General features: G+C 42.5%; 1 protein-coding gene and 1 pseudogene across 2 annotated transcripts in view; both read left to right on the top strand.

Moving 5' to 3' along the window:
- Positions 1–243: 243 nt before the first annotated feature.
- Positions 244–27,581, top strand: part of bco2l (beta-carotene 15, 15-dioxygenase 2, like) — a gene marked incomplete at both ends in the record, with an annotated part of 45,230 nt that continues 17,892 nt past the window's right edge. Inside the window, 5 exons of the mRNA XM_083783403.1 lie at positions 244–277; positions 852–902; positions 7,221–7,398; positions 8,294–8,505; positions 14,033–14,148. Of these exons, the coding sequence (XP_083639529.1) occupies positions 244–277; positions 852–902; positions 7,221–7,398; positions 8,294–8,505; positions 14,033–14,148 (591 nt within the window). The remainder of the gene's footprint in view (positions 278–851; positions 903–7,220; positions 7,399–8,293; positions 8,506–14,032; positions 14,149–27,581) is intronic.
- On the top strand, positions 20,781–26,843 carry LOC310872666 (CMP-N-acetylneuraminate-beta-1,4-galactoside alpha-2,3-sialyltransferase-like; annotated as a pseudogene). The gene is made up of 2 exons: positions 20,781–20,841; positions 26,055–26,843. The product of its transcript is annotated as a CMP-N-acetylneuraminate-beta-1,4-galactoside alpha-2,3-sialyltransferase-like (transcript).

Here is a 27,581-nt window from a genome sequence, read left to right as displayed (position 1 = left end):
GCTCTAAACGGAATCGCTGTAATGGTAATGTTTATTTTCTTTTTGTTTTCTCTTTTCTTTTCTTTTTGTTTTGTATTTTCTCTTTTCTTCCCCTTTGTTTTACAACTGTAGTGCTGCTAGGCCTGGGCTTGGCATGGTGACTATATAGGGCTCAAAGTTCATTGACTCCTCTGCATTGTGGGAGTTTGATTGTATGTATATCCACTCTGCGTGTCTGAACAAAATCCACAGGGACCACCAGCCATGTCCAAGACCACAGCCTCCCAAGCCCAGTGTGGTGAGTGTGTGTGTGTGTGTGTGTGTGTGTGTGTGTGTGTGTGTGTGTGTGTGTGTGTGTGTGTGTGTGTGTGTGTGTGTGTGTGTGTGTGTTTGATGTGTGTGTGTGTGTGGTGTGTGTGTGTGTGTGTGTGTGTGTGTGTGTGTGTGTGTGTGTGTGTGTGTGTGTGTGTGTGTGTGTGTGTGTGTGTGTGTGTGTGTGTGTGTGTGTGTGTGTGTGTGTGTGTGCGTGTGCGTGTGGCTCTTTAGTCCATGCTGTATGTTGCCTTAGCTCAGGACGTTTAATCTTATAAAAAACAAATCCTCACTAACTGCGTTTCTAAGGACAATAATCTTCATTTAATTCAGAATGAAATCATTCCGATGATCCGATCAGAGATTCCAACTGATTCTTAACTCACAACTTAAATGCAATCTGTATGTTAGAGTATGTTAATAATAATATAATATAACTCATACAATCTGTATGGTAGAGTATGTTAACACAATGTAACTTGTACAATTGGGGTGGTTGTATTTTGTGTCCCTGAGATATTTAAATCATGTCTCAAAGGTCATGTCTCACCTCGACACAGGATCTCAGCTCAAAGTCAGCATTTGCACAGGAAACCACATTGAAATCCCGGGTAGAAGAGGAAAGATAGTAGCTTTAAGTTGATTTTCCAACCAGAGACGAACCAACCAAAGCAAAGCGATCAGAATAAGTTGTCATTCTGAATATTGCTGAAATATTTTTGATTGATTGATTGATTGATTGATTGATTGATTGATTGATTGATTGATTAGTCAGAAATATAAATAGCACATAGCACGATAAGACATTCAAAACAAAAAGGACAACACGAAAATGTCCTGGGGACTTGTTTCCAATGTGGTCAACGCAATCAGTGTTATTTTGTAAATGATTTCGTCTCAGAGGAGCATGCAAATGTGAAGAAAAATAAATGATTTGCACGCTCCTCTGAATCAAAATAACTCTGAGGATTTTACTGTGTAATATTAAGTCTAGAAATATTGAACCTATAATTAGTGTTTAGTATGACATAATGTTTTATGTAACAAATGACTGGCGTTTGTATGGGGGAGGTCAGGTTATCTGAAGTCCATACAGAGTTTATTTTCTTAGAGCTGCAGTGCTTTATGGCGGCTTGGATTATATCACTCTGCTCATTGTAAAATGCATGGTTGACTGACTCTAGTGACTGACTCAATTATGCTGCCCAACAAAGACAAACACTCGCATATGCACAAACAAGCAAACAAGCACGCACGCACGCACTCATGCACGCACTGTAAAGGCACGTACACTTGCACCCAACACATTAGCCACCCAACCCACCCACAGGCCCACGCATGCACGCTCGTACACACACACACACACACACACACACACACACACACACACACACACACACACACACACACACACACACACACACACAGAAAACTACTATGCCTCGGCTATTCTGGAGTGATTTTTATCACTTTTTATACTTGTTTATTGTTTCCCCATTCTCTTAATTCTCCAGTGCTGCAGTTCGTAATGTGTTATATAGTTGTATTTCATATAACCAATCCCCACGAGAAATAGCATAGATCTATTTCAGCTGCAGTATTATTGCATTAAGTCACTGGCACTTGTTGTGCTTTCCTCCAAGGTCTGGTCTTGGAGAAAAGGTGGTGAGAGAATTTGCACAAATGTTTCATTAACACTAGGAAGTCTGAGCAGCCGTTCTGACCGAATTTGAGATTTCAACGTTTATTTTCTTAGCCCATGGAGTCCAGAGAAAGTTCCCCTTGCATGACTTTGTCTAAATATTCGATTGAAATCATCTCTGTTTTTTTTTCCATTTGAAACGTTTTGTAAATATGATTTTAGGCATATATCTCTTACTCAGTCTGACTATAATCGGCCCAATCGACCGCCGTCACCCTTTCTCCCCCTCTCGTCTTTTGTTTGCGCTGCTTGATAATGGTGACGTTAATGGTGATTCCCCGACATTTCCTTTTCACTTGATATCGTTTCGTAGAGAGCGCCTTATATAGCGCCTTATATACCAAATGAAAGCCCCAATTCCATAGTTTACATGGTATTTTGAATTTTTTTAAATGAGCAAAAAATGAGCGAGTTATGATCTAAAGAAAAAAGGTGGAGAAAAAAAGAGCACACAAACAGACAGCTGGAGATGTTGTTGTTGTTCAAGCCTGCATTCCATGTCCAACGAATTAAATCATATACGTTTGGATGGTTAATTAACTTGGAATTTGTTTATTATTTTGATAAGATAATAGGAATATGAATACAATGATTATCATTGTTATTATTATTATTATTATTATTATTGAATGCTCGGTTAGACTCGACCCGACATTTACTTTCCATGAAGCGAGAACGCTTGCCGATGCGCGATACAAAATAAAAAGTGTTTGGAATAATTCCAACCAGATAGACCTCCCGAACCGCTAAATGTTTTGTCAGTCAAAAGAACAGTTCTTTCTGCAAGCGACGTGGAACGTATGTAGGCCTGCTGCTGTGGATGAATTTGTTTCACAGCACAGCCACAGCCTATTCTGGCATATAGGCTAAATATCGCCAGCTCTTTGTCAGTCAAAATAGTTCAGCTCCTTCTTTATCTGTAAACTTTTCTGCAAGCGACCAGATCCGTGGAACTTTCCTTTTTCTCTCTCTCTCTCTCCCTCTCAGGGAAGCATGTAAATGTTCATGAATTCAATAACTGCTCGATGTTATAAACAGCAGCTGAGCTGGGGTTTCTCCTCAACATGCAGTGGCATTTCACGTGTGGAGTTTATTTTTTGTATCACCAGGCTGCAGGCTTTCTATTTAGTGTGCAAGGCTATTTAGCAAGGCTATTTAGTGTGCATTTAGTGTGCAAGGCTTACATCCGGTACATCCGTATGCGCTGATTTCCATACACAACACATACACGATCCGTATCCTCTCCTCACCGGATGTTGAATTCACAGTGCTAACGGCCGTATTCTGAACGATGTTTTTATTAATTAAACTGATATAACAACATAACGTGGCTAATAATTGTTTATTTGGAATGTACTTTGGCTGGTAATTTAGGTAGATATAACGCGACTCACTTGTATAAGTAATTTACCGCGGACAGGCCGCATTTAATGCAATACATTGGCTTTAGTAATGTTGTTAGCTTATAATATTAGCAACTGTAAGCTAACGGCTGGAGGACTACGGACAATCCGGTCAATAACATCATTACACTTAAACATTAATACAATTATGTCATGTTTACATGCCTAGTCAAGCAGTCTGTACATCGCGTGGGGTCACATATATTAATTACATCGATAACACACAAGAAAAGACAAGTGATCTTTGCTCTTTTGGAAGGAAAAAAAAGAACAACAAAAGGCATGTTGCAATATAGTACTAACGGGCAACGTTAAAATATATATTTTTCACATGTAGGCCTATTATTAGTTTTATACATTTTAGGAGTGAAAACATGTGTTAAGAAACATATTATGATTTAATTCGTTGGAAATGGGATGCAGGCTTGAACAATGTCTTCTCCAGCTGGAGAGGGACGTGTGGGGGAGAGAGTGGCCAATCAAATCGCACCAAAAACACGGTCCCCTTGACCGTTCAGCCGACTGAGTAGTAGTGAAATTTTTTCAGACTTCGTAGTGTTAAACAGCTTTTTTTTCTTTTTTCAGAGAACTTTTTTCAGAGAACCGAAGTGATAAAAAGCCCCAACATGGTTTAATAGCCAGTAGTTTCAATTTGTCGCTGTCTGGCAGAAACCTTGTATCTCCATATTTCAACTTTTTATGTTATTTTGTTTGTTTTTTTGTCATAAATGTATGCCCTACTTTGTCATACTATTACAGTATCACACAAAAATAGCAAAGATAGTAGATATACAAGCTCACAGCGTGTGCATATGAATTGTGAGCGTGTAAATGTGCCATTTCATTTTTTTTTACTAATACTGTATATCCCTCAATATTAGCCTTGGATAAAGACCTTCATAATGTATTTCCTCGAGTCTAACTCTTGCTTTCGTATCTATGATAGTCTTGGTCTGTATCGCCCTGTAGTCACTGGAACCCTAACCTATAAAGTTCTGGCTCTCTAGCCGCGGATGTTAACTTGACATTAGAAACCTGTGTGCATTGTATAATTCTGTCTGTATAAGTCTGTATAATTCAATACAGTCCGTGCCTGAACGCGGGGTTCATGGGGTTGCTGACATTTTTAGAGTCATTGGAATACATGGTTACAAGGTTTAGTTCCGTGTGTCATAATTATGTTCTGGTATATGATATGAAGGCATCCAGATATAACAGAAGGAGATTGATATTATTATTTTATGTAACAGTATCATTACAGTGTTCCATTGTCGTAATAGTCTACTGCATGAATGGGAAAGCAACCGATCACAAACTGTAATCTAAATTCACATTTATTCCCATATATCGTCGCCATATGTGTGCGAATATGTTTAGATCAGGGGTCCGCAGCCGAATATAATGCATTTGGGTGGGGGGGTCCTTGGACAGAAAAAGTTTGAGAACCATGCAATCAGTATATACGATACTGCATGGCTTGTATATTTTACCACCTGTATATCACATGTGGTGATAATAGGTAATGACCAGGGGTCTTCAGTACTCACTGTGAAAGATATGACAGATAGAAGGAACATCGCCCTAATGCCATGTGACCAGTGGTGTAAAGAATAAGTAGGCTACATGTACTCAAGTACTACACTCAAATTCAATTCGGAGGTGTATTTTTTTTTATTCAGTATTTTAGCCGTGACGTGAGCGCCCCCTCCAGAGATACTTCCGGGTCCAATTTTTTTGTCGCTTTTGTTTCCCCATAGACGGTGTCCCAACGTCGGACTAAATCTGAGACGAAAACAACCACGAAAGTCTCATTTTACCGCTTTCCTTGCAACAACAAAGCTACTGGTTTCCCAAATATGGCTGTGACAGGCCGTCTGCCCCACACTGAATACTATCACCATTTTATGTCATTGTGTCAACTAAATCCTCATTAATGCAAACTAGATTCAACATACTCAACCCTGCACACATTCTAAATATGCCCCTGAAATATTGTACTGAACAAATGGACTGTTACCACCTTCAATAATAATGATAATAATAGTCTTTGTTGTCTCCTCGTCGTATAGTTTCTTTGTAATGGACACTAAAGAACTTTAATAATTCTACTCGAGTTGGAAGCATTAAGACGCTTTTTAACCCCCAATGGCTTCCTTTCTGAAAAATAACGTCATTGTGAAAAGATTCACACGTTTAGATATTCTATTTACAATGAGATGCGGACGGGAGCTGGTGCCACTTGGACCCGGACGTAACGTAGCACTACAAAATGACGTCGGACTTAAATACAGAATTTCAAATGTCTATACTCCACTACATCTCAGAGGCAAATATTGTACTTTTTACTCCACTACAATTATTTGAAAACTTAGATACTAGTTACTATAGCTACTACTTTGTATAGATTATTACAGTATAACTCTAAAGACCCTCATGGCTCCCTGGTCTAAGGCCCTGGAGTTAGCCCACAGGTGTGCATAGTAGCACAGGTGTCGAGGTGTGTGTCGTTATTTTCATGAAGGAACAACAAGCCAAAAAGAAACAGGGGAAAGTGGCGATCAGGCCGTGGATGAAAACACGAATACATCTTGCACTGACTAATAATTCATACTACAAAAGATATAATATAAACTAAATTTAAACAAAGACTTTAGTAATAATAAATTAGCAAACCCGCTTTAAAAAACGAATCAGAACTAAACTTAAATTAACCACAAAACAGTACAAATTTAATTAATATAATACAATAATGAAAAAACTTGGCTGGGCTTGACATGTTGTCTTGAAATAGAGAGTGAATTATAATTCATAACTCCACTGTTAGTGAGTAGATAACAGTCCCCTGACCTGCTCATGAACTGCACACACACACACGCACACACACACACACACACACACACACACACACACACACACACACACACACACACACACACACACACACACACACACACACACACACACACACACACACACACAATCAATCCCATGGCTATAAAAAAAATCACAGCACAGAACCGCGATGGTGTGAATGTGTGTGGGTAATGTGTCACAATACTCCTCTGTGTATATGCGTGTGTGAGGTGTTTTTCTTACTACGACATATCGGCACATGGGTTGCTCCTTATCCGTTTTATCTTCCTTAATCACCTATGTAGCCTACCATGTTTCATGATTATACAACCCAATTCTCACACCAATTGTCATGGGTGTGTGTATTGTCATTAACAGAGTTAACCATGACAAATATGGGAGACGACACACAGGAGTAAATGTCAAAAACATGTATTTATTTGAAACTAATCAAACAAAGTATATTTTACGGTGACAGTGGGGTGTGAGTCATCAGTTGGATCAGTAGTGTAGTGCATGTGTGGATGTGTGAAAGTATAGTGTATGAGGAGGTGCAGCAACTTAGATCAAAACTAACTCAAAGGAGTAAAGAACAAGCATTGTTTCCTAGGCAGGAGAGAGAGGAAGAATGGCCTTGACCAGCCTGCTTAAATACTCCTGAGCCAAATTGGAGTCAGGTGTGCCTCCTCATCTAGGCACACCCCTGCAGGCTGGTCTCCTCCTCCTGCACATGAACAGAGAACAGTCTTAATACCAGACACAAACAGGATGGGTCATCACATATAGGCTATATACACACACACACACACACACACACACACACACACACACACACACACACACACACACACACACACACACACACACACACACACACACACACACACACACACACACCAATGAAAATTGATTATCAACTATTTTTTCATAATCAATTATTAGATGGATTAACTTTTGCACCCTCTCCCCAGTGGGCAGCAGACAGAGGTGTCCCCAGGCCCAGGGTCTGGAGAGCCTGGCCTCCCTGGTGAAGACCTGTGAGGAGTCCCCCAGCCCCATCCCCACCCACATCACGGGCCACATCCCCTCCTGGGTCAACGGCAGCTTCCTCAGGAATGGGCCCGCCAAGTTCGAGTTTGGGGATGACAAGTAGGAACATGGCCCTCCTCCCACCAAAGACACCAACGTAGCCCATTGAGACCTGAGGCTGACATATGTATTTGGCCGGTGACCCCCATGTCAAAATATTATTTGCCTTTATTTGACAGTAAGAAAGGGGGAGAGAGATGGGGGGAGGACACGCAGAGAAGTTTGTCGGGATCGGGACTGGAACTCGCGACACGCTGGCTTACTTAGTGAAGGTGCCTGGACCGCTGAGCCACGGCCCAGGCCTTATGTCAACATATTTTTGTTCCAGGGAACCCCAGAAGCAAAGATTTGAGTTAAAAATGTTCACTATAAAAATATATATTCAAAGATTTGTACTTTTTTTTTAAATAAATAGCAGATCTACAAACTCATAGCGATGAGCTTATCTGCAATTTTTATACGAATGTACTTTTCAGGGCATGCCAAGGCAGTGGCACTGTCCGAGGTCCTGAACTCTGTCCTCACTGGCTAAAAACAAAAATGACACAGACCTTTTCTGAAAAGCCAAAGGGAAACAAAAACATGTTTTTTTCAAAATGTAACAAATTCTACGTTTTTTAAACATGCCTTGATGAGATAGATGTGTTGTGAGCTTGTAGATCAGCTATTGTTGATTGTATTATTTAGGTTTGTAGGGCTTAAGTGGCTGACACTGGTCTCATCCATGTCCACAGGTATACACCCACTGGTTTGAGTAACTGTGGTCTCCTACAGTACGTGACCACCCAGGGAGCCTATTATAATAAAGAGGCAAACAATTTGAAAATAGCCGAACTTGTAGATCGGCTATATTTTCACAATAATTATTAGAACAATTATCCTATACAACATTATCCTATACAATACCAATGCTTGTCAGGGTGGGGCGTAACCACTGTCCTACCCATGTCCACAGATACACCCACTGGTTCGACGGCATGGCGTTGATGCACCGCTTCCAGTTGTGCAACGGCGAGGTGACGTACAGCAGCCGCTTCCTGCGCAGCGACTCCTACGTGCTCAACTCTGAGGCCAACCGCATCGCCGTGTCCGAGTTCGGAACCATGGCGTTGCCCGACCCCTGCAAGAACATCTTCGCTCGCTTCTTCTCACGCTTCAAGATGCCCAGTATGTATATAAACTTTGTAGATGTGCTATTTTCCGCAAAGATTTTCCCTGGAATATGGATTCTGGGGGCTAAATGGTTTAAAGGACCACTTCACCACTTTTCAACATCTCTTCATATAATTGGTCCTCACTAATGTTCATGATAAAACACCACAATTTTTTCCTACTCAGTCTGTGTCTCATAGGAGGGCTTTGGGCAGTTCGGACACCCGTCCAACAGTGACATCATCATTAGGCAGATTTTTTTTTTTAAACAAGATTTGTTTTAAAATATATTTAGATTTGTATTATCGCGAGAACGATGGCTTCAACGTTTGCATTGCAACTTTTCAGGAAAAGAAATCCTGCCGTTTCTATTAGCTTGGATTCACCATCGATGATGTCACTGGTGGACGGGTTTCTGAACTGCCCACAGCCTTCCTATGAGACACAGACTGAGTAGAAAAAACACAATCTAAATAATTTATAAAAAATAATATATATATATAAATAAAATATATATGTTATTCAAGATTTTACTTTAAAAAAAAATTCAATAGCTGAAGTTTGATTGATTGAATACTTTATTGGCAGAAATGTAATCAGTACAGAGTACGGTCAAACACACGTCCAAAGGGATCACCGAAAAAAGTCCTTTGCGGTCTTGTTTCCATTCAGGTCATGGGTATTCAATTCATATTTATGACATGAAAAATAAGAACAAATCTTCAAATCGTCACAAAAAGTTGAAAAATGAAGGGGGTTATACACTGACACCACGGCGTGTATTCACTATTCAGAGCGTCAAGCTGTGACTCCGCCCACCCCCGGGGGAAGTTGTGATTTGCTCTCGTTCACTGCAATGCAATTTGCGGCATTTCCAAAACAATATTGCGTGGAGTAGCGATTATCAAACGTATTTGCAATGCCATACGTTGAAAGATCTGTTGCCCGTGGACAAGGCACGCTACCTCCGCAAGTTAGATATTATCGGCATAGATGTTTGTCCATAATGTGATTAAGGATTGGACCAAGTTGCATTGGTAGCCATAGAAAATTCTTACCCGGGGCTAAAACCGGATGTGACGTTTATGGGCGTTCCTGTCTAGCTTGGTGTCAGTCTATAAGGAGGTGGAGGGTAGTCACTTGACTAAGGACGGAGAAATAATTTCCTCTCCCTTTGGCATGCTTAAAGGTGGATTTTCTGTTTTAAAGGACACCAGTGATTTGCAGGGAGGGATAGAGTCAGGGCATTCCACACTTGGGTGGCAGTGCTGTAGAAGGAGAATTTGCCTGTGTTTGTTTTGAAAGCGGGTGGTACCAGATCGTTGTTCTCGCTTCCTCTTGTATTGTGGCTGTGGGAGTCGCTCACTTTATTGAGGTATATAGTTAGTCAGGTATGCGGCTACTGAGGGCATAGAGGGCAAAGCTGCATTTACAATTTTAAATGTCAATCCCAATGTTTTCTACCCGGAACCACGCTAGACTATCAAAATGGTTTGCTAAAGGATGGGTCATGGCCCCAGGCCGAGATGTAGTCGAATTAGTTTGTTTTGGGAGGTTTGGAGTTTTTAGTGAAATTGTCATTGAAATGTTTGAGAACCAAGAGGTACAAGCATATAAGGAGGGCTGAATTAGGGCTCCACGCCTCCAGCTAGAGTCTTGAGAGTACGTTTGTTCTGCCCAGAAATATTGTTCTTTGGTTTATTTATTTTTTATTATTACCCTTGTTGCCATGCTTTCACCTCAGTTTAAGTAATCTCTTCTTTGCTGGAGATTACTATGTAGTCAACTCTGACCTTAAAATCATTTACATTTACTTTACTGAGAGCATGTTTGGACCCAAAAATAATGGATTCTGTTTTTGTGAGATGTAGTGAGAGTTTGTTATCGGTAAGCCAAGTTCGGATTTTGGTTCAGAACTGATAATGGGTGGTAATGTATGTTCTGTAATAACAGTAAGAGTATAGAATATAAAAAAGGAAACATTGAAAGCAAAATCAAATTTGTACTGAAGTACAGTACTTGAGGACATGTACTTTTTACGTTACACCACTGCCATGTCTGTGCGCATGGGATAGTTGAGTTGCAATCTAATAGCACAGGCAATGCTAAATGCATTATTAAACAATGCAATTGTGAGAGTCGACAGTAACAACGAGACAAGACTGCACTATACTGTTTACCGGAGGCGATTCAGGCAAAGCAGGAGGTGGCCAGAGAAAAGGAAATGTTTGAATGCAACTTGTGTCCTCGGCAACTTTGTGTCCTGTATTTCGGCCATGTCGGGTGGAAACCCTGTACGTCCAATACGGATACTTTTCAGGAAATGTTCCAATGGATCCTATGTAGTTATTATTTTAGCCACAAGCTCTTGTTTATAATAATTATGCATTGTTTCTAAAAGAAAATCTATAATATTTATAAAATATTAATTTGTTATTCTGTGATAGTGAATATGGGACGAGTTGAAATAATAATAATTATTATTATTATGAAAAAATAGGAGAAAAAAAGGGGGGAAATTAAGAAATAGAAAAAAAGAAAAAGAAAAGGGTAGTCCCCAAACCTAGACAGGGCAATAATATGTTTTGTCTGGTGATAAAGGAAATAACAAAGTAAATGTTTTTAATTGGTCGAGTATTCCTAATTTTTATGAACGCCTAGTCCCATTTAGGTCACTTAGGGGTGTTGTGTCACACCGGCAGTGACTGTGGGGGTAGCACAAAGTGGGTGTCAGACAATCGGGGTACATCCTTATAAGGCATATCAAAAACATCTGAGAATAAATTCCTTACCAATACATTTCTTCACCAATGTGTTTATTTGCAAAGGTATCTATAGTAAGTATAGTAACACATAAATCACAAAGAATTAAATTCAGTTTCCCTGGGGGAATCTGTTACAGCTGCTTAAAGTTGGGGTACCATTATTAACCTATATATTAACAAAATGCAATTCAGCTTTAAGTAACATGTGAGGGGTCAAACTAGGGGTTTTTCATGTTTCTGAATCCATTGCAACCATTCGTTTTGCACAAGAAACACTCCTTGGGCTAAAAACGGCCATAGACACTTTTCCAGGTCATGATGTTTTAGCCCAATGATTATTTTCTGCCTCACATGATACTTGTCTGCATAATGCATATGGCAAGTTTACACATGTGACTTTGTGAGATGTGTTAGTAGACAGTAGTAGACACCTTTACAAAACACATTATGGAATACATTTGGTAAGGAATTCATTCGCAGATGGACATTTTTCTGATAATATTCCCTGAAGAAAATATCGGTGCTGCATCATCACATGACCTGATGAAGATCCACAACAGGATTGAAATGCTGTCAGCTGAATAAAGATGGGTATTTTTGTACCTATTATGGTGTGCACTGTGTACTGCTATCCTGTGAACTGAATATGTATAAAACCCACACAGTGAGACGCTCTTTTCTTTTACAACAAACTGAGGACAATCATTTGCAAAACAAAATAAATGGAGATACAAGGTTTCTGCCCGCAGCTGTATTGTGTACAGACTTTACAGCAGCATGAATGAATGAATGAATGAACGAATGTCTTTATTGAAGACTCATGGTCCATAGAAAAAGTCCTAACCTGAATGAGATGTTTCAAGGGCCTTGCAAACGGGAAGTGATAAAACGCGCCTATAGTTCATTTTCAATGAGACCTGCGTTTTTGCTCAGAGAAGTCGCGGTGCGACAACGCAAGCGTATTTACGTGAGCGCGGTCCCGTGCATTTGTTGCACGCGTGCTCGTTACGTGCACACGCCCGCGACTCACCACCAGACCTGGATTCTGTTTAGCTTTGGGGTTTTTTACGCCTGCGTTTCTCGCTTCACGTTTGCAAGGCCCTTCATTGTGCTGATCTTTTCTAAGAGAGAAGTGTGCAGTGGCTGGAAGATATATATACTGCCAGTTTTCTACGAATGCCTTCTAAATCAGTAGTTCTTCTAAGATCTATATCTTAGATCTTTTAAGAAAAAAAAAAAAACAATGTTTCAAAAATAACATTTTCAGCACATCTTCACATAATTTGTCCTCACCAAATGCTCATGATAAATAAATAATCTGCTCAGTCTGTGGGTTAGGGTTTGGGATATCCATGGTTCACATGACGCTCATACTTCACGAGCGTCATAATCATGACGGTCATGTTTCAGGGCTAGGTTTGGGATAGTGTTAGTATTCGGTTGGACTAACGGAGGTCTTAACAGCCCTCATAGGAGGGCTGTGGACAGTTCAAACTTGCCTATACCAGTGACATTCAGAATGATAAGGCAGGTTTTTTATTACATTTTTTTTTTTTCGTATTTCACTAGTACAGACCACGCATTCAATCGAACATCGTTTAACATGGTTTAGCATTTATTTAGAAGAGAAGTGGAACATGAGAAGGAATGATAGAAATTAGATGCATATGAATGGCATTAGACGTGCATGTATGTACAGGGGTGGGCAACTGGCGGCCCGGGGGGCACATGCGGCCCCCACCTTCACTTAATGTGGCCCTCAGGTTAATGTCAGAATAGGCTACTGATATAATATTGGTTTCAGCTGTTTACAATTCCACAACATGCAAATATGACCTGCTTTAATTACTTAAGTCTAAATTAGTAGCTCAATGCTCAACACAAGTATAATTAAGGCATTTGAAATGACATAAAAATGTTAATTTTCAGGATTCAAACTCAAAGATAGAAAGAAATAATTCAAGATTTCAATTTGAATATAGCAAAAAATAGCCGATCTACAAGCTCAAATTGTGTCACAGCGCGACGCGTTTTGAGCTTGTAGATAATATATGGCCCTCTGGAGTGAGTGTGAAAATATAGTGGCCCTCTCCATCATCAAAGTTGCCCATCCCTGATGTATGATATGAGGGGGAAGGGGACATGAGGATGAAGGCGGGTGGGGGGAAGGATGAGTGGGAGGATCCGAGGGGCCTGGATGAATGAGTGAGGAGTTAAATGGTGGAGTTAACTGTAGCTGTGGAGAAATTGATTGAGCTCGATACCTGAGGCAGGCCTGGGAAAGGAATTAGCATGAAATAGGTGGCAGAGGTAACCAACGATCTTATCTTGAAAGCATGGTCTTCCTCCTGAAAATACTGTATGTTGCACCAACTCCATTTAAATTTGTATGAACACAAGAACAATGGCTTACATTATAGCATGCTAACTTTCCAGGAATAGAAAGCCTGCAGTTTCTATTAGCTTGGACGATTGGATTACCCATTGTCACTGGTGGCAGAGTTTCTGAACTGTCCATATCCGACCTCTCAGTGACAGAGTGAGTAGACAAAAATGGTACCATTATTATAATGAGCATTATTGAGGAACAATTAAATTAATATGATGGTGAAGGTGTCCTTTAAGTAAAAGTGTGGTTAATGTTTGTTTTGTACAGATAGGACTGGACTGAGTGAATAACTGTGTAACAGTGAATAATTACAAAATAATGTTGCCACCAAAAGTGCTATGTGAGTAAACATTGAAACTCTGAAAAAATGTTCTGTACCTGTGAACAGAGCCGACCGACAACGCCAGTGTGAATTTTGTGAAGTACAGGGGAGACTATTACGTCAGCACAGAGACCAACTTCATGAGACGAGTCGACCCAGAAAGCCTGGAGACCAAGGAGAAGGTAGGCCTGCGTCAAAACACTGTCCCCCACAGACTGAACGCCATACCACCTGGACTTTTTAACCACTTAGGGTTAGGCCCTATGGCCTATGCTTTGTCAATAGCAAAGAAATAGCCAATCTACAAGCTCAAAATTGCATTGAGACATTCATGAATTCATGAATCCATCCATCCATCCATCCATCCATCCATTCATTCATTCATCCATCCATTCATCCATTTTCAACAATTTATGAATGAAAGGGGCACTGTGGAGATCCAACAAGGTACTTTGTTGCCTGAGGGCACACAATGGAAAACCTGAATGATTTGGGGGTTATATGCAATCCAACTAAACTAAACTAAACTATAAACTGAGCTGAGCTGAGCTGAGCTGAGCTGAGAGCAAAGAATTAGCCAATCTACAAGCTGAACTGAACTAAACTGATGGCTAAGGAGTGAGAGGACAGGGTTCAAGCAAATGGACGATAATTAATAGTTCTCTTGATCTGGCATGTTCCACATGCACTAACCCCTCCAACTAAAATAATTAGATGACAGTAATGAGTAATGACAGCCTTCTGTAAACGTCCGGCATTTTATCACAGGCTGTGTCGAAATTGTATTTCCTATGTAGCTTGTTGTTGTTCAGTAGTATCAGTAGGCCTATATATTTGACAGAGGCTTGTCATTCTTTGGGGAGCCATATTACTCTTCTGAACTGCTCTTTTTAATTGAATTGAATTCATATTGATATTGTATTGTCTTGCCTTGCTTGGTGACATGACGCTCTCTCTTTCTCTGTATGACACTAGAATTCCTATTCTGAGGAGAACCTTAGCCAATAATAGCAGATGTACAAGTGGACAACGCTGCGTTACCAAGTATTGACGGTTTAAGTGTTTAAATATCTGAAAATTCAGATGCAACATATCAACTGAAAACGATGTGTCGAGAAATGTAATTCACACAACACTAATGAAAGTGCTGTCAAACAATTCTACAAAGATATCTACGAAATCTATGAAAAAGTTTAAGTTGTAATGCAATTTTATATAATATGTAAGTCCTAGCTGCCCTGCTTCATCTCTATCTCAGCTAAGGTAAAACGTTGAAGTCCTAGATTGCACTGGGAAGCCATGCCATTATTAGACTGTGTTGTCTCGCTTTCTTAGCAATCTAACTCCTCGGTCACTTCATGTAGGCTGTTGTTGATTGACTACACGTCATGGCACATGCTCTGACCTTGCTCTTTGTATGTTGCTTTGGCTAGGAGCATCTGATAATTAGACAGATCGAGTTATTCGAAAAAGATACATGTAGTTATCCATTATGTATGTTGTCTCTCAAGACAGACTGTTGGCGCTGTTTTTCCTTTATTTGCCGATGAGATTCTCAGATTGTTCATTATGAAACAGATAAATGTTTTCAGGCATAAGGAATGTGTATATATATATATATATATATATATATATATATACACATACATTATACATTTTTATAATTTCTTTATGTAGTAATTTAAATTAAGTCCCCTCACATCGGTATGCAAATTACATCGTTTGAAGCACTGCTTTGCAAACTCGTCAGTGATTATCAGGCCTGGACTGACGTTATGTCCAGTGGGCAATGGGCCACCCAAAGAATGGGCCGCCCCCATTGCTTTCATATGTTTTTGGGCCAAATGTTAGCCCTTTGACCCAGTCCAGCCCTGCTTTTCAGACGAGAACTCAGCGGAATTAGAGCGGAGAGAGTGTGTGTCAATTTGACCGTTTACATACGTGTTTTCCGTTGCTGATGATCATCCACTAGCGGCTTCCTTTGACAATGAATGGTAGACTGTAATCTGCCTGTGTGAACGCAATATGATTCATTGATTACAGCACTAGCAAAGGACGTCAAACTTTGTTGTGGTGTGAGCTTGTAGATCGGCAGTGGTATATACTACTTCGATTGATGATATAGTGTAAAACTCATTATATACAGTTATAACTACATCTCAACTCAACAAAAAATAAAGTGTCACGTGACTTCAGTACAGTTTATACAATCTAAAAAAAATGAATGCATGGCATCCATGTAATAAAATACACCAACTGCCATCTAGTGGGCGAGTAGATGCTTGCACAAAAAATGAAATAGACCAACGTAAACAATGCAAGAAATGCAAGGAGTCTGCATGTCTAAAATAACCTTGCGTTTTTTGTGTCCGTTTGAGGCCTTTAACTGGCAACGCATCGGTCGGACTAACGGGATGTCGTGACTCGTGCACGTCAGACTAATGTGTGCCCCCCATCTGGGAGATAGGCGGGTTATTGCTGGAGTAATGCTCATTACAATGTCCTGATGAGAAAGTAAAATATTTCATGAAAAGGTTATCTACATGGACAATCAAAATCAGTTGAAAATTTAATTTTGATGTCGTATCATACAATGACTATCAAGAAAATTAAAAAGAAAATAACTTTACTGAATTTATATAGCATATATATAGTCATAGTCACAAAATGCTGCACACAAAATATACACAAAGCAAGGGAAGCAAACAATTAAAATGGAGGCAACACAACACTTGAAGGTTACTTTAGTAACCATGGTTCTTTAAGTAAGTGAGCAAAATACTTCGCTCTATGGGAGGCTTCCGTTCGTAAGCCGAGGTGCAGATTTAAAAAAAATATAAACTCCTACAGGACATTTAATGTGTCCTGCGGGTTTAAGGCTCGTGACGTAGGCGCCCAGCGCCTCAGGCGTATTTAAGGCCTAGCAACTGCGTCACGAACCACTCATGAACATACTTTTCCTTCTGCCACAGAGCAAGACAGAAGGGTGTTCAGCGAAGTATTTTGCTCACTTACTTAAAGAACCATGGTTACTAAAGTAACCTTCAAGTTCTTTTAAGTTGTGTTCGCAAAATACTTCGCTCTATGGGACCTCATGAACTCCCGTATCCTGCACTAGTCAGTGAGTCTTAGGACTTGGGGGTAACTAAGGGCTGGGGATAAACCTTAGGTTTGTAGCCCGGTCCCATAGGGTGAAAGGTGACAGTCTTTAGACTGTCAGTGTCTTCCCGGAGCGGCTAACTGGGGTAGGGCGGAGACTGCCCCAGGTAGCCTGGGTTTTATAGAGGGAGGAGGGGCGTTGCCTCATTCCCTCTGGGGCTCTGTAGGATGGACTTGATCGGAGTCCATTTATGGTGCGGCTGCTCCCAAGACCGCGTGCGCCAGGGAGGGCACTGCCACATCTTGGTTATAGTATGTGGCAAAGGTCGAGGAGGAGGACCAGCTTGCCGCTGTGCAGACATCCTGGATTGAGACCCCCTTGTGGAGTGCCCAGGATGCTGCCATGCCTCTCGTGGAATGAGCCCTTAGCGTGAGCGGGGGCTCCACTCCCTGAGTGGTGTAGGCCAGACGGATGGCCTGCACTATCCAGCTGGAGATAGTGACTTTTGTGACAGGCTTTCCCCTGGTTCTGTTACCCCAGGATATGAACATATGACCTATCCTCGAGGTGCCTGTTCTGTCCATGTAAATGCGGAGTGCTCTTACTGGACAGAGGCAGTTCAGCCTCCTGTCCTCTTCCGTAGCGAAGGGGGGAGGGTGGAAAGCCTGTAGATCCACCGGTACGCAAACCGAAAAAGCGTTCTTTGGTAAGAAGGCTGGGTTTGCTTTGATGGTGACCTTGGTTGACCTGTCGTCGAATCTCATGCACTCTGGAGTAGTCGAGAGTGCGTGTAGATCGCTGACCCTCTTAGCGGTCGTCAGGGCGACTAGGAGGGCCGTCTTTAGAGTAAGACACTTTAGGTCAGCCGTCTGCAGTGGCTCGAAGGGCTCATTGGTTAGGGCCCTGAGGACTAAGGACAGATCCCAGGAGGGGACCAGGGGTCTGTTGACCCTGTATGCCCTGCGTACGCCTTTCACAAACTGCGTTACCAGCGGATGTTTCCATATCGTCTGGTTGTTGACGCCCACATGGCAAGCCGAGATGGCTGACAGGTGGGTTTTCACTGAGGAGAGGCCTAGACCTCTGTCTAGGAACTCCTGCAGGAATGTCAGAATGTCGACTATTGAAGCTTGGAAAGGGATAACCTGGTTAGGTTGTGCTAAGCACCACTGCTCGAACAAAATTCAGTCCACTCCACTCTGTTAGAGTGTGAGAGGAAAATTGGGCGTGACGGCTCTGGCCTGCGACGAGCGGGTCATACCTCCCACATGTGGGCCTGTGCCCGTCAGAGTACGCTTCATTGTTGTTTTTTTGTGTTTTTTTGTTTTGTTTTTCTTTATTGAATTGAAAACATACACATGTGAATTGCACATTACAAAAAATTTTGAGGGACTTGTACAGAGGCAGTTGTTGCTTGTACATTCCCTCTGAAGCGCTTGTGTTGTGGCTCGAGAGTGAAGTCCGTGACCACTACTCTCTGTGCTGAACTCTGAACTGTAGGAAGAAGGGGGGGTGCGGCCTTGACCCCCCTCTGGACCCGGCCGGGCGCATCACTTACGATTCCCATAACCACGTCCTCTGGGAGCGTCTTTCTTGTAGGGCGGGGGAGAGCGGCGGCCGTCGTCTCTCTTGGGACGTCCCCGCTGCTGTGGTCTGTCCCCACCACGGTCCTGGCTCCTGGGTGGTCCCTTGCTGTCCGTCCTGGGCTTCCATGGCGCCTTCTTAGCCTTGTTAGGGCGGAAGGGAGGGGCCTGGGCAGCCAAAGGTTCGAGAGCCTTCATTGTCTTAGTGGAGGACTCGGCCTGTTGTATGGACACGGACATTTTCTCTAGGACCCCGTGGAACAGGCTCTCAGGAGAGATAGGAGCCCCTATCATGTCTTTCTTAACGGAGTCTGAGAGAGGGGCTAGATTGACCCACCTCATTCTCTCCTGTAGTACGGAGGACACAAGGGCCTTGCCTGTGTGCTCCGCTATCTCGCACTGCAGAGACGCCAGCTCGTGGTTGAGGCGGCGGAGCTCGGCGAGGTCCTCTGGGGAGGACACGTTGCCCATGTCAGTCAGGAGCTTCTCTGCAGATCCCTGTAGGAGAGCTCCGGCCTTGACAGCCTTGGCCACGAAGGACATGTGGGCGTGCATCCACTTGTTGACCTTTGCTGCTTCTTTGTCCGCTCTGGAGGAGAAGACAGGGTCCTTGTTCAAGGGGACGACACATGGGACGGATGGGTTGGCTAGGTAGGCCGCCACGGCCTTGTCCATTGGCGGCATGCCCTGCAGGCCCATGGCCTTCATGTCCACCATCTCCATGACACCTCTGGTGCTGCGGGTGGTGCACTCCACTTCCACCAGGGGGTCCCTCCACGCCATAGTAATGGTGTCGTGGAAGCCCTTACCTTGGGGAAGCTTCTGTCTCTTAGGTGGGGGGGGAGGAAGATGTTCTTCGCTCCTTCCCTCCCACTGGATTATCTTGACTGAGGACTGGGGCCATTCGTGCCCGCAGCGTAGAACCGCCGTCTTGTAAATGCCCATGATGTCAGACCCATCTTTAAGCATTTCTTCGCTGTCTCGTTGCTGCCGTTGTTCGACCTGCAATGTCTCCGTCGTCATCCTCGTCGAGAGGGCCGCGGGGCATGCTGTCGTCATCCTCGTCGTTGTCGTTGTATTCGTAGTCTGCGTAGCTGGCTTCGTCAACGATAACGAAATCCCAGTCAAAGGGCTCTAGCTGGTAGGAAGGGAGGTTTACCTCTTCTTCCTCCTCGTAGCGCCGTGGGGACGGGTCCAGGCGGTCAGCCACTCTGCCGGTCCTGACGGGCTGCTGGCGCGGTCTGGCCACCAGAGCGGGGGGAAACTCCTCCATGGGTTCTCCCACCGGAGGCCCTATAGGAGGTAGTTTACCCCGCCCAGCTGGCTGCTTTGGCTGGGTCATCTTTTTGGGCCTCGCTCCGCAAGCCTCGTAGTCATGGGTTTCGGCCCTGACTGCTGGAAATTGGGAGGAGGTGATGGTGGCTGTAGCCGGAGCGCGGAGCCGGCACAGGCCTCTCCTGGGTAGCCGAGCTAGCACGCGGCGCCGGGGTGCTACGTGCTAGTGGCGGCCATTCGACCCTTTGCCTTGGTGTAGAGCGCGGAGGCCCTCCGTAGAACTGCTCATCTGAGGGTGGCGGGTCTAGGCTGGGTCTCTCGTACTCGAACCTCTCGAAGTATTGTTTCACACGGTGAAGACGGGACTTCTTGAGGGTCATGTCCGTTATTTTGTCGCAGGGGCTACAGACGGGGCCTTCCCCGGTGATAGCATTGCGAGCATGCGTGAGCCCGAGACAATAGAGGCATATTGTATGCTCGTCCTGCACGGACATCGTGTTGCCACAAGCCCCTACGGCACATCTCTTCACGGGCAGTGGACCCTCGGAGAGGTTCTTTGTCTTCGACGGACATTTAGACACCTTGTTCGTCGAGTGAGACTAGTGTTACAGTTAGTAAACAGCTAGCGAAAGAGCGGGTGTTGAAGCCCGTTTCTTATCCTAACAGGCCTGTTAGCAAGTTAGCTGGAAGCTAGTAGAGCCGCGGGTAGGCCCGTTGACTATACACAAAGCTAAAGGCTAGTTAGCTCCCTGCACGAGCGGGAAGTTAGCTTGAGAATAAACTAGTTTCCCGAGTTTAAACAAGTTTAGCGTTGAGGAAAAAAGTTCTTATGAAGTTTTATCTGCAATAAGCAACAATGTATAACCAACCAGATATGTCGGAGAGCCTCACGGAGCTTGAGTCCTATCTCTTGCCCGGTTTGCGAGACGTAGATTACCCCAAACAAAGCTGGCTAGCGCATTCTTGCGTACCTCTGTGGCACAAGGAAAATGAGTGGTTCGTGACGCAGTTGCTAGACCTTAAATACGCCTGAGGCGTGGGGCGCCTACGTCACGAGCCTTAAACCTGCAGGACACATTAAATGTCCTGTGGGAGTTTATATATTTTTTTAATCTGCACCTCGGCTTACGAACGGAAGCCTCCCATAGAGCGAAGTATTTCGCGAACACAACTTAAAAGAACACACAGTGAAACCAAACACAATTTAAAATGATGCAACATAAAAATCAACAAGAGAAACTAACAAACAAAATTGATGCAAAATCCAATGCACAAATTTGATACAAAATTCAATGCACAAAATGGATACAAAAATGTAACTGGACAGGAGGGTGAATGCTTTTCTGAACAAATATGTTTTAGGATGACATGTATGAACAAGCCCTGGGGGGTGGCGTTCAGGTGGCACATGAGGCGTTGGAACCCGTGCCACCTGAGGGAAGGATATAGCCTCATTTATGTGGTATGAACTTATACCTGGTGAGCCACTAGGGGTGCCCCCCATTTGTGCCCCCGCCCCCGACTTGTTGTCTTTAAAAAAAACTAAATTCTACATGAAATCCAGCATTGAAGGCATTTTCCTGAGTGGAAATTGGCCATTCGAGGCACTAGTGTCCTGGAATAGATCTGTTGTCACCTGCACAGCAATCAAACTAAATGTATGCATATGATCTGGCCATGTGGGAGCGCATGTACTGTGAAATGACAAAACAAAAAACAAAACAGGATGGTGCCTGAAACGGAGCGTTGAGCAGTGTTCCTATTGTGATGGAGAATGGTTCTCTATACCGGCGTAGAGTGTGCGACAAGCCAATTAAATGCTGTGTCCTTGATGCCAGCGCCAGAATGTTGACGCAGTCTTTTTTTTTCCTTCTGAGGCAGCCTTTAGGTGTCAAGGGTTGCAACGGTACAGCTCTACAGGGCTGTATTGGAAAATTGCGCTCTACCTTTTCAATAACTGTATTGCTACGGCAACTAAACTGCCCACGAGAAAACACTCTGGACACAGTTGTAACTGTAAGCACGAATAATTGGCCGCAGGGTTCGATTAAAAAAAAAAGAGAGAGAGAGAGAGAGAGAGAGAGAGAGAGAGAGAGAGAGAGAGAGAGAGAGAGAGAGAGAGAAAAGACAAAGCGGCAGAGGGGGAATTTCCGTAGCCTCAAGCTTCTGTACACTTTGTACAACAAATAGAAATACAATTGCCTATACATTTAAAACTTTACAAATATTGTGCCGAAATGGGCTTGTCACAGATAATGTGAAAAGCTTTTTGATTAAAATGCTTAAATAGTGAGATTACCAAACATAAATACCAAATTTCCCAAAAGGAAATGCATACATGTATTTAAATTCAGTCTGACCCGAAGCAGAGATGAAACTAGAGAAATTAGCTCCTTGGATTTAAGATGTTCGCCAGGCCAGGTTGCCCGACCCACGACTGTGTCACACATTGGCCATGAAAAAAATAATGACCAGAGAGGATAGGATATCAATAGCATGTGAAAAACATTTTCAAGATATAGTGGAAATAGCCAATCTACAAGCTCACTACGCGGACGCGCCACAAGCACTTGGATCGGCTATTTCCACTATTTTATGACTATTAATGTATTAAATATGTCAGTCTTTTCTTAGTATATTTGTCATATTTGCCCTGTGCAACTTCAAAGCCTAAAAGGTCAAAGAGACATTTGTATTCATAATGCTCGAGTGTAAAACATTAAACATACTTTAATTTGTGTCATGTAAAATGTCATAATTGTCCCAGCCCTACCCTGTAATTGGAATCCTGCTTGCCTGTGTATTCCCCACCATTTCTGACTTACACCACATTGTCATCCAGCGGGAATGATTGAACATCTTGCCAACCCTCGATTCAGTTGTATCCTTTTGGGGTAAAAGACTCCAACGTGTTCCTTCCACAATATCGCTTTAGGGGGTTTATACAGTCAGTGAAGAAGAAGAAGAATTGTAACAGTATGTTTTTGTGGACACTTCTTGTATAGATTGTAGTGGTTGTATGTTTACATCTGCGAGCACACTGGAACGCATATAGTCCAAATCAACGGTAAAGTTGTTTGGCAATGCAATGTTTGGAATCCTGGCTGGATCTTAAGCCTCGTTTAGTTGACTATACAGTGTCATACAGAGAAAGAACTTAATTTCGCCAAGGCAAGACTAGACTTGCAGTGGCCAGACAATATTGCCCTCTGCGGATTATTAGTATAGGACAGGGGTATTCAACTAGGTTAGGTCGGGGGCCACAACTTCAGAATGAAGTTCAAACACAAAGATTTATATAGGTTAATACAGTAAATACACTAGACTATAGGAGAAGCCAGGCTAAGTCAAGACAATACAACTTGTTCTTGTCAAAGACACCCAGATGAATATCTATTCATGGATTCAGAATCTCAGTCGCCACAACTTTTGTCCAGTATGTCTATGGAAGCATGTTGCGCAGCAAAAATATTCAATCTACAAGATTGGCTATTTTTGGTTATCATTTTAAGATTAGATCATTTGAAGTAGGCCTAATCAAACTAGCAATTATGTTCAGAAGCATCTTCCATAAAAATCTTTATTTGGATATTATATTTTAAAAAAAGCAAAGGTTAAAGCTTCTTTAAATAATCTTATTTCTGCACTTGGTTGGCAGTATGTAGTACAGTAGTACAGCAGGAACAATATTAACTAAAACATAATTTTTTACATAGTATTCTGTCCTGAAAAAGCGCTAGAGGGGGCGCCTCCTTTCACACTGTTTCACAATAAATCGCACATTAGGACTTTGCCATATACAACAAAATACATTTTATTTTGTTTTTATCCATGTGTATTTGGCCGCAGACCCCCATCCGAAAAGACTTTGTGCCAGGGACACATGTGTGTCACTAAAATGTTTCAAAAACAAATCTAAATCTCTAAAATAAGTCAGTGTACAGTATGAGCCTATTTGACACTATTATCCAATTAAACACCCCACCAAGGACCCCCGGGACCCCACTTTGATAACCACTGCAATATAAAACAATATGAACATTCAATTCATATTGTTCAAAAGAGTAATTGCTCCCCTAGAATGACAAATCCAGCCTCCGTCAAATAAATGACAGTACCAAAGTTGCTCATTGCTTGTGCGTCAGCAGATACATTCTATTTTTATGTTTTGACTCATGCCTGGTCTAACTACCGGAAGCTTGTTATCTTGAAAATAAAACAATCTGATTTTGCACTGATCTGAGTGTGCGGAGCCTATTTTTTCATACATCAGAGTCCAGCACCTCCCCCAAGTGTACAGGCAGGTCCCTTTTATGTTTTGACTCATAAAAGCTAATATAGTTCAAATGAAGCATATTTAGACACATATGTCAGACACAGCCTTTGATAAAAGGCTGGACACTTACAGACGACATTGACCTGTCAAGGCTGTCATTACTGCCAAAAGATAAAAGAATGTGGCCCCACCAGGCCAGATCCAAGATAATTATTGATTATCGTACATTTGCTTGAACCTTGTCCTTCACTCCTTAACCATCTATTTAGATTTGTTTAGTTTAGTTGGATTGTCATACTGACATGTATAGGTTACCGATATTATGTATATTGTGCCCTTATAGTGCCCCTAAACATTGAAAAGATGAATACGAGTGTCAACGTCTTGCTTTTGTTACGTGTTGTAGGTCTGCTATTTTCCACTATTAAATTAAATAGGGCTTAAAGGGGTTATTTCATAACTAGGATAACAGCATCTGTAGAGTGGTTGAGTCTTGCTTCGTTCAGCTGAGAATAATTTTCAAAACAAACTGGTTTCATCATTTAATGAACAGTCTGAAGATGAGATGCTTTTATCTGCTCATGGTTAAATTACCCTGTCTCTTTGTAAATATACTCTTTCTAGTCTTCGGTACAAAATGCAATAGCTAATTACTGCGATGTGCAGTACCAAACAACAGTCCAAATAAAATAAATAAAATAATATATAAACATGGCTTGATCTAAATTGGTACCGCCATCTCTTGCATGTTGACCTTTTACAAGAGATTGTTCATTGCAAAAAGTTAGACTTGTATGAAGTGTGAAATGCAAATAAACTGAACAGAGGTGGATAGCAGAGCAGGTGATGAACATACTGCACTGTAGGCTACATATAACATGCAGATAAGTCATGCGTTTTGAGGTCAGTGCACTTCCTCAGGCAGCACAGACCAAAAATATCTTATTGCCTGCAGTGCATTATCCCTTAATTTGTACTGTGCTGCGTGTAGCCATCTATATGTTCATGGCATGCTCTACATGCATTTCTGGTAGCACTAATAAGCAGTGGTGGAAAAAAGTACTCAACTTTTTTACTTAAGTAAAAGTATTAAAGTAGCCTACAAGTCCTGGTATTCAAAATGTACTTGAGTAAAAGTACAAAAGTACCAAAGTCCTGACGTCGCTCCTGCTACCCCTGGAGTTTGTATTGGAATTCCCATCGTAGGCAAATCTTAGATCATGTCATATAAGTACTGTGTTCCAGAATTAAACAAACCACTCAGGCGTATGTGACTCTGTGTCATGATATCGAGTTATATTTGATTACGTCTGTGTTTGTGTTTGTAGGAAACACATTTGAATGAATTAGTACTTTATCTAAATCGCCACGGTATTTGGAACACAGTTCTTAAATTATGTAGCGATCTAAGATTAGAAGATTTAGAACATGTGTGCATTATTCTCCAAAGCAACACTGCTGAAAGCAGCCACATGACGCAAGTAACGAGTAACTGCAGCGCTACAGCGACCAGTAACTGTAATGTGATTATCAATTTGGAGGAGTATTTTCGTTATATTACTCGTTACCTACCAAAGTAGTGTCGTTACAGTAACGAGATTTTCCGTTACTCGTTACACCCAACTCTGGCCATGAGTGGCTTGAAGTGGAGGGCAGCTAGGTCACAATGAAGGCAGGACAAGTTGCGATGAAGGCAGGACAAGTTGCGATGAAGGCAGGACAAGTTGCGATGAAGGCAGGACAAGTTGCGATGAAGGCAGGACAGGTGATTGCAAGCTTGGCTTTGCACCTTGCAAGGTCGCCACCCTGTACCCATGTTTTGAATCTGTGCCCATTCCCATGTTCCTCGATTAGTAATTCCGCGATTCCCCAACATCAGAGAGTGTGGCCTTCCATTTGGAGTTAATTCACACGAAGAGAAGATCCTAGAGGACATTCTTTCGGCTACAGGAAACTATGGTTTAGGGGAGGACCTGGATAGTTTGGAAAAGGAGTTGCATCATCGTCGGTAACGGAGGTATTCTGGGCCAGGTGATCGATACGTTTGATGTTGTTGTGAGGTTGAACGCAGCGCCGGTGAAAGGGTACGAGACGGACGTGGGCTCCAAGACTACCATGCGCATCTTATACCCCACAAGCTGCCCCAAGAAGACGGAGCAGATAGAGGACCAGTCGCTGTTTGTCCTCTCGGCAGTTTATGCTCGAGACCTCGAGTGGTTTCGCAATATGATCTTGAAGACGATGCCTGATCCTGCAGTGCAATTCTGGAAGCCAGAAGTGGCACAGCACGTACCAAGAAAGCCAGCCGACATGGGGATCCTGAACCCCTACTTTATCAAGGAGGCCTCTTTCCAGCTCCTTTGCTTGCCGTACAACGATTGTCTGCCCGTTCGGGGTCAGAAGGCCAATATTCCCACCTCAGGGGCGGTTGCCATAACGATGGCCCTCCACCACTGTGACCGAGTGGCTATGGCTGGTTTTGGCTACAAGATGAGCGCCCCCGACGCCGCTTTGCACTACTACGAAGACCTCAAAATGTCAGCAGTGACAGAAAGAGACAAGCATAACATAGTGAAAGAAAAGCAGTTTCTGGCGAAACTTGTGAAGGCTGGAGCTATCGAGGACCTGACCGTGGGCTTCTAGTAGTAATTTGTCTCGCATTACCATTGACTCTCGCAATTTCCAATTGCTTCATCATACAGTCTGGACCAACGGAAGAGCTATCATGAGTAAGCGATAAAGCGTCGAAATTAAAAAATATATATTCTAAAAGACAAATCCATTGAGCAGTGCCCTGTAGGCCAGGTGTAGCTCATCAGTGCTGAGGTGTAAAGCTCAGTAAGGGCTGCGCCCAGGGTACCTCTCTGTGGATTCGTCTATACTTTTATAAGTTTTTTGATTGAATATTTTATTAGGCAACATAAATGCAAACAGCACAATGTACAGTCAGGCATCTTTGTCCAAAAAAGGATCTCACCGAAGAAAGACCTTGCGGCCTTGTTTCCATTCGGGTCCCATCCACTCACACATGACATGAATAATAAGTTAACACAGTAACAGTAAGTGATATAACAATAATAATTTAAGCAACATAATACATTTCCTCTAAACATGAAATATACAGTATGCACAGGTTGGGGCCAAAGGTTAATCGGAAGGGGATTATTCGCACAAAGAGGCTGGGGCGATCACCTCCTCTCCCTTTGACCTGCTGACAGGTGAATTTTTAGGCCTGTCTTGAATGAAGCCAGTGATTTGTTTGTTTTGAGCGGGCATTCCACACCTGGGTAGCAGTGCTTTGGAATTTTGAAATGTAAAAAAAAAAAAAAAAAGTAAGCTTTCATGATTCCAATTCAAAAGCAGCGAAAACAGCCGATCCAT

Source organism: Protomyctophum parallelum (genome assembly GCF_964188405.1).
Source record: "Protomyctophum parallelum genome assembly, chromosome: 15".
Taxonomy (NCBI): Eukaryota; Metazoa; Chordata; class Actinopteri; order Myctophiformes; family Myctophidae; genus Protomyctophum; species Protomyctophum parallelum.
Note: the sequence above shows the minus strand (reverse complement) of the source record. Positions and strands in the feature narration are given on the sequence as shown.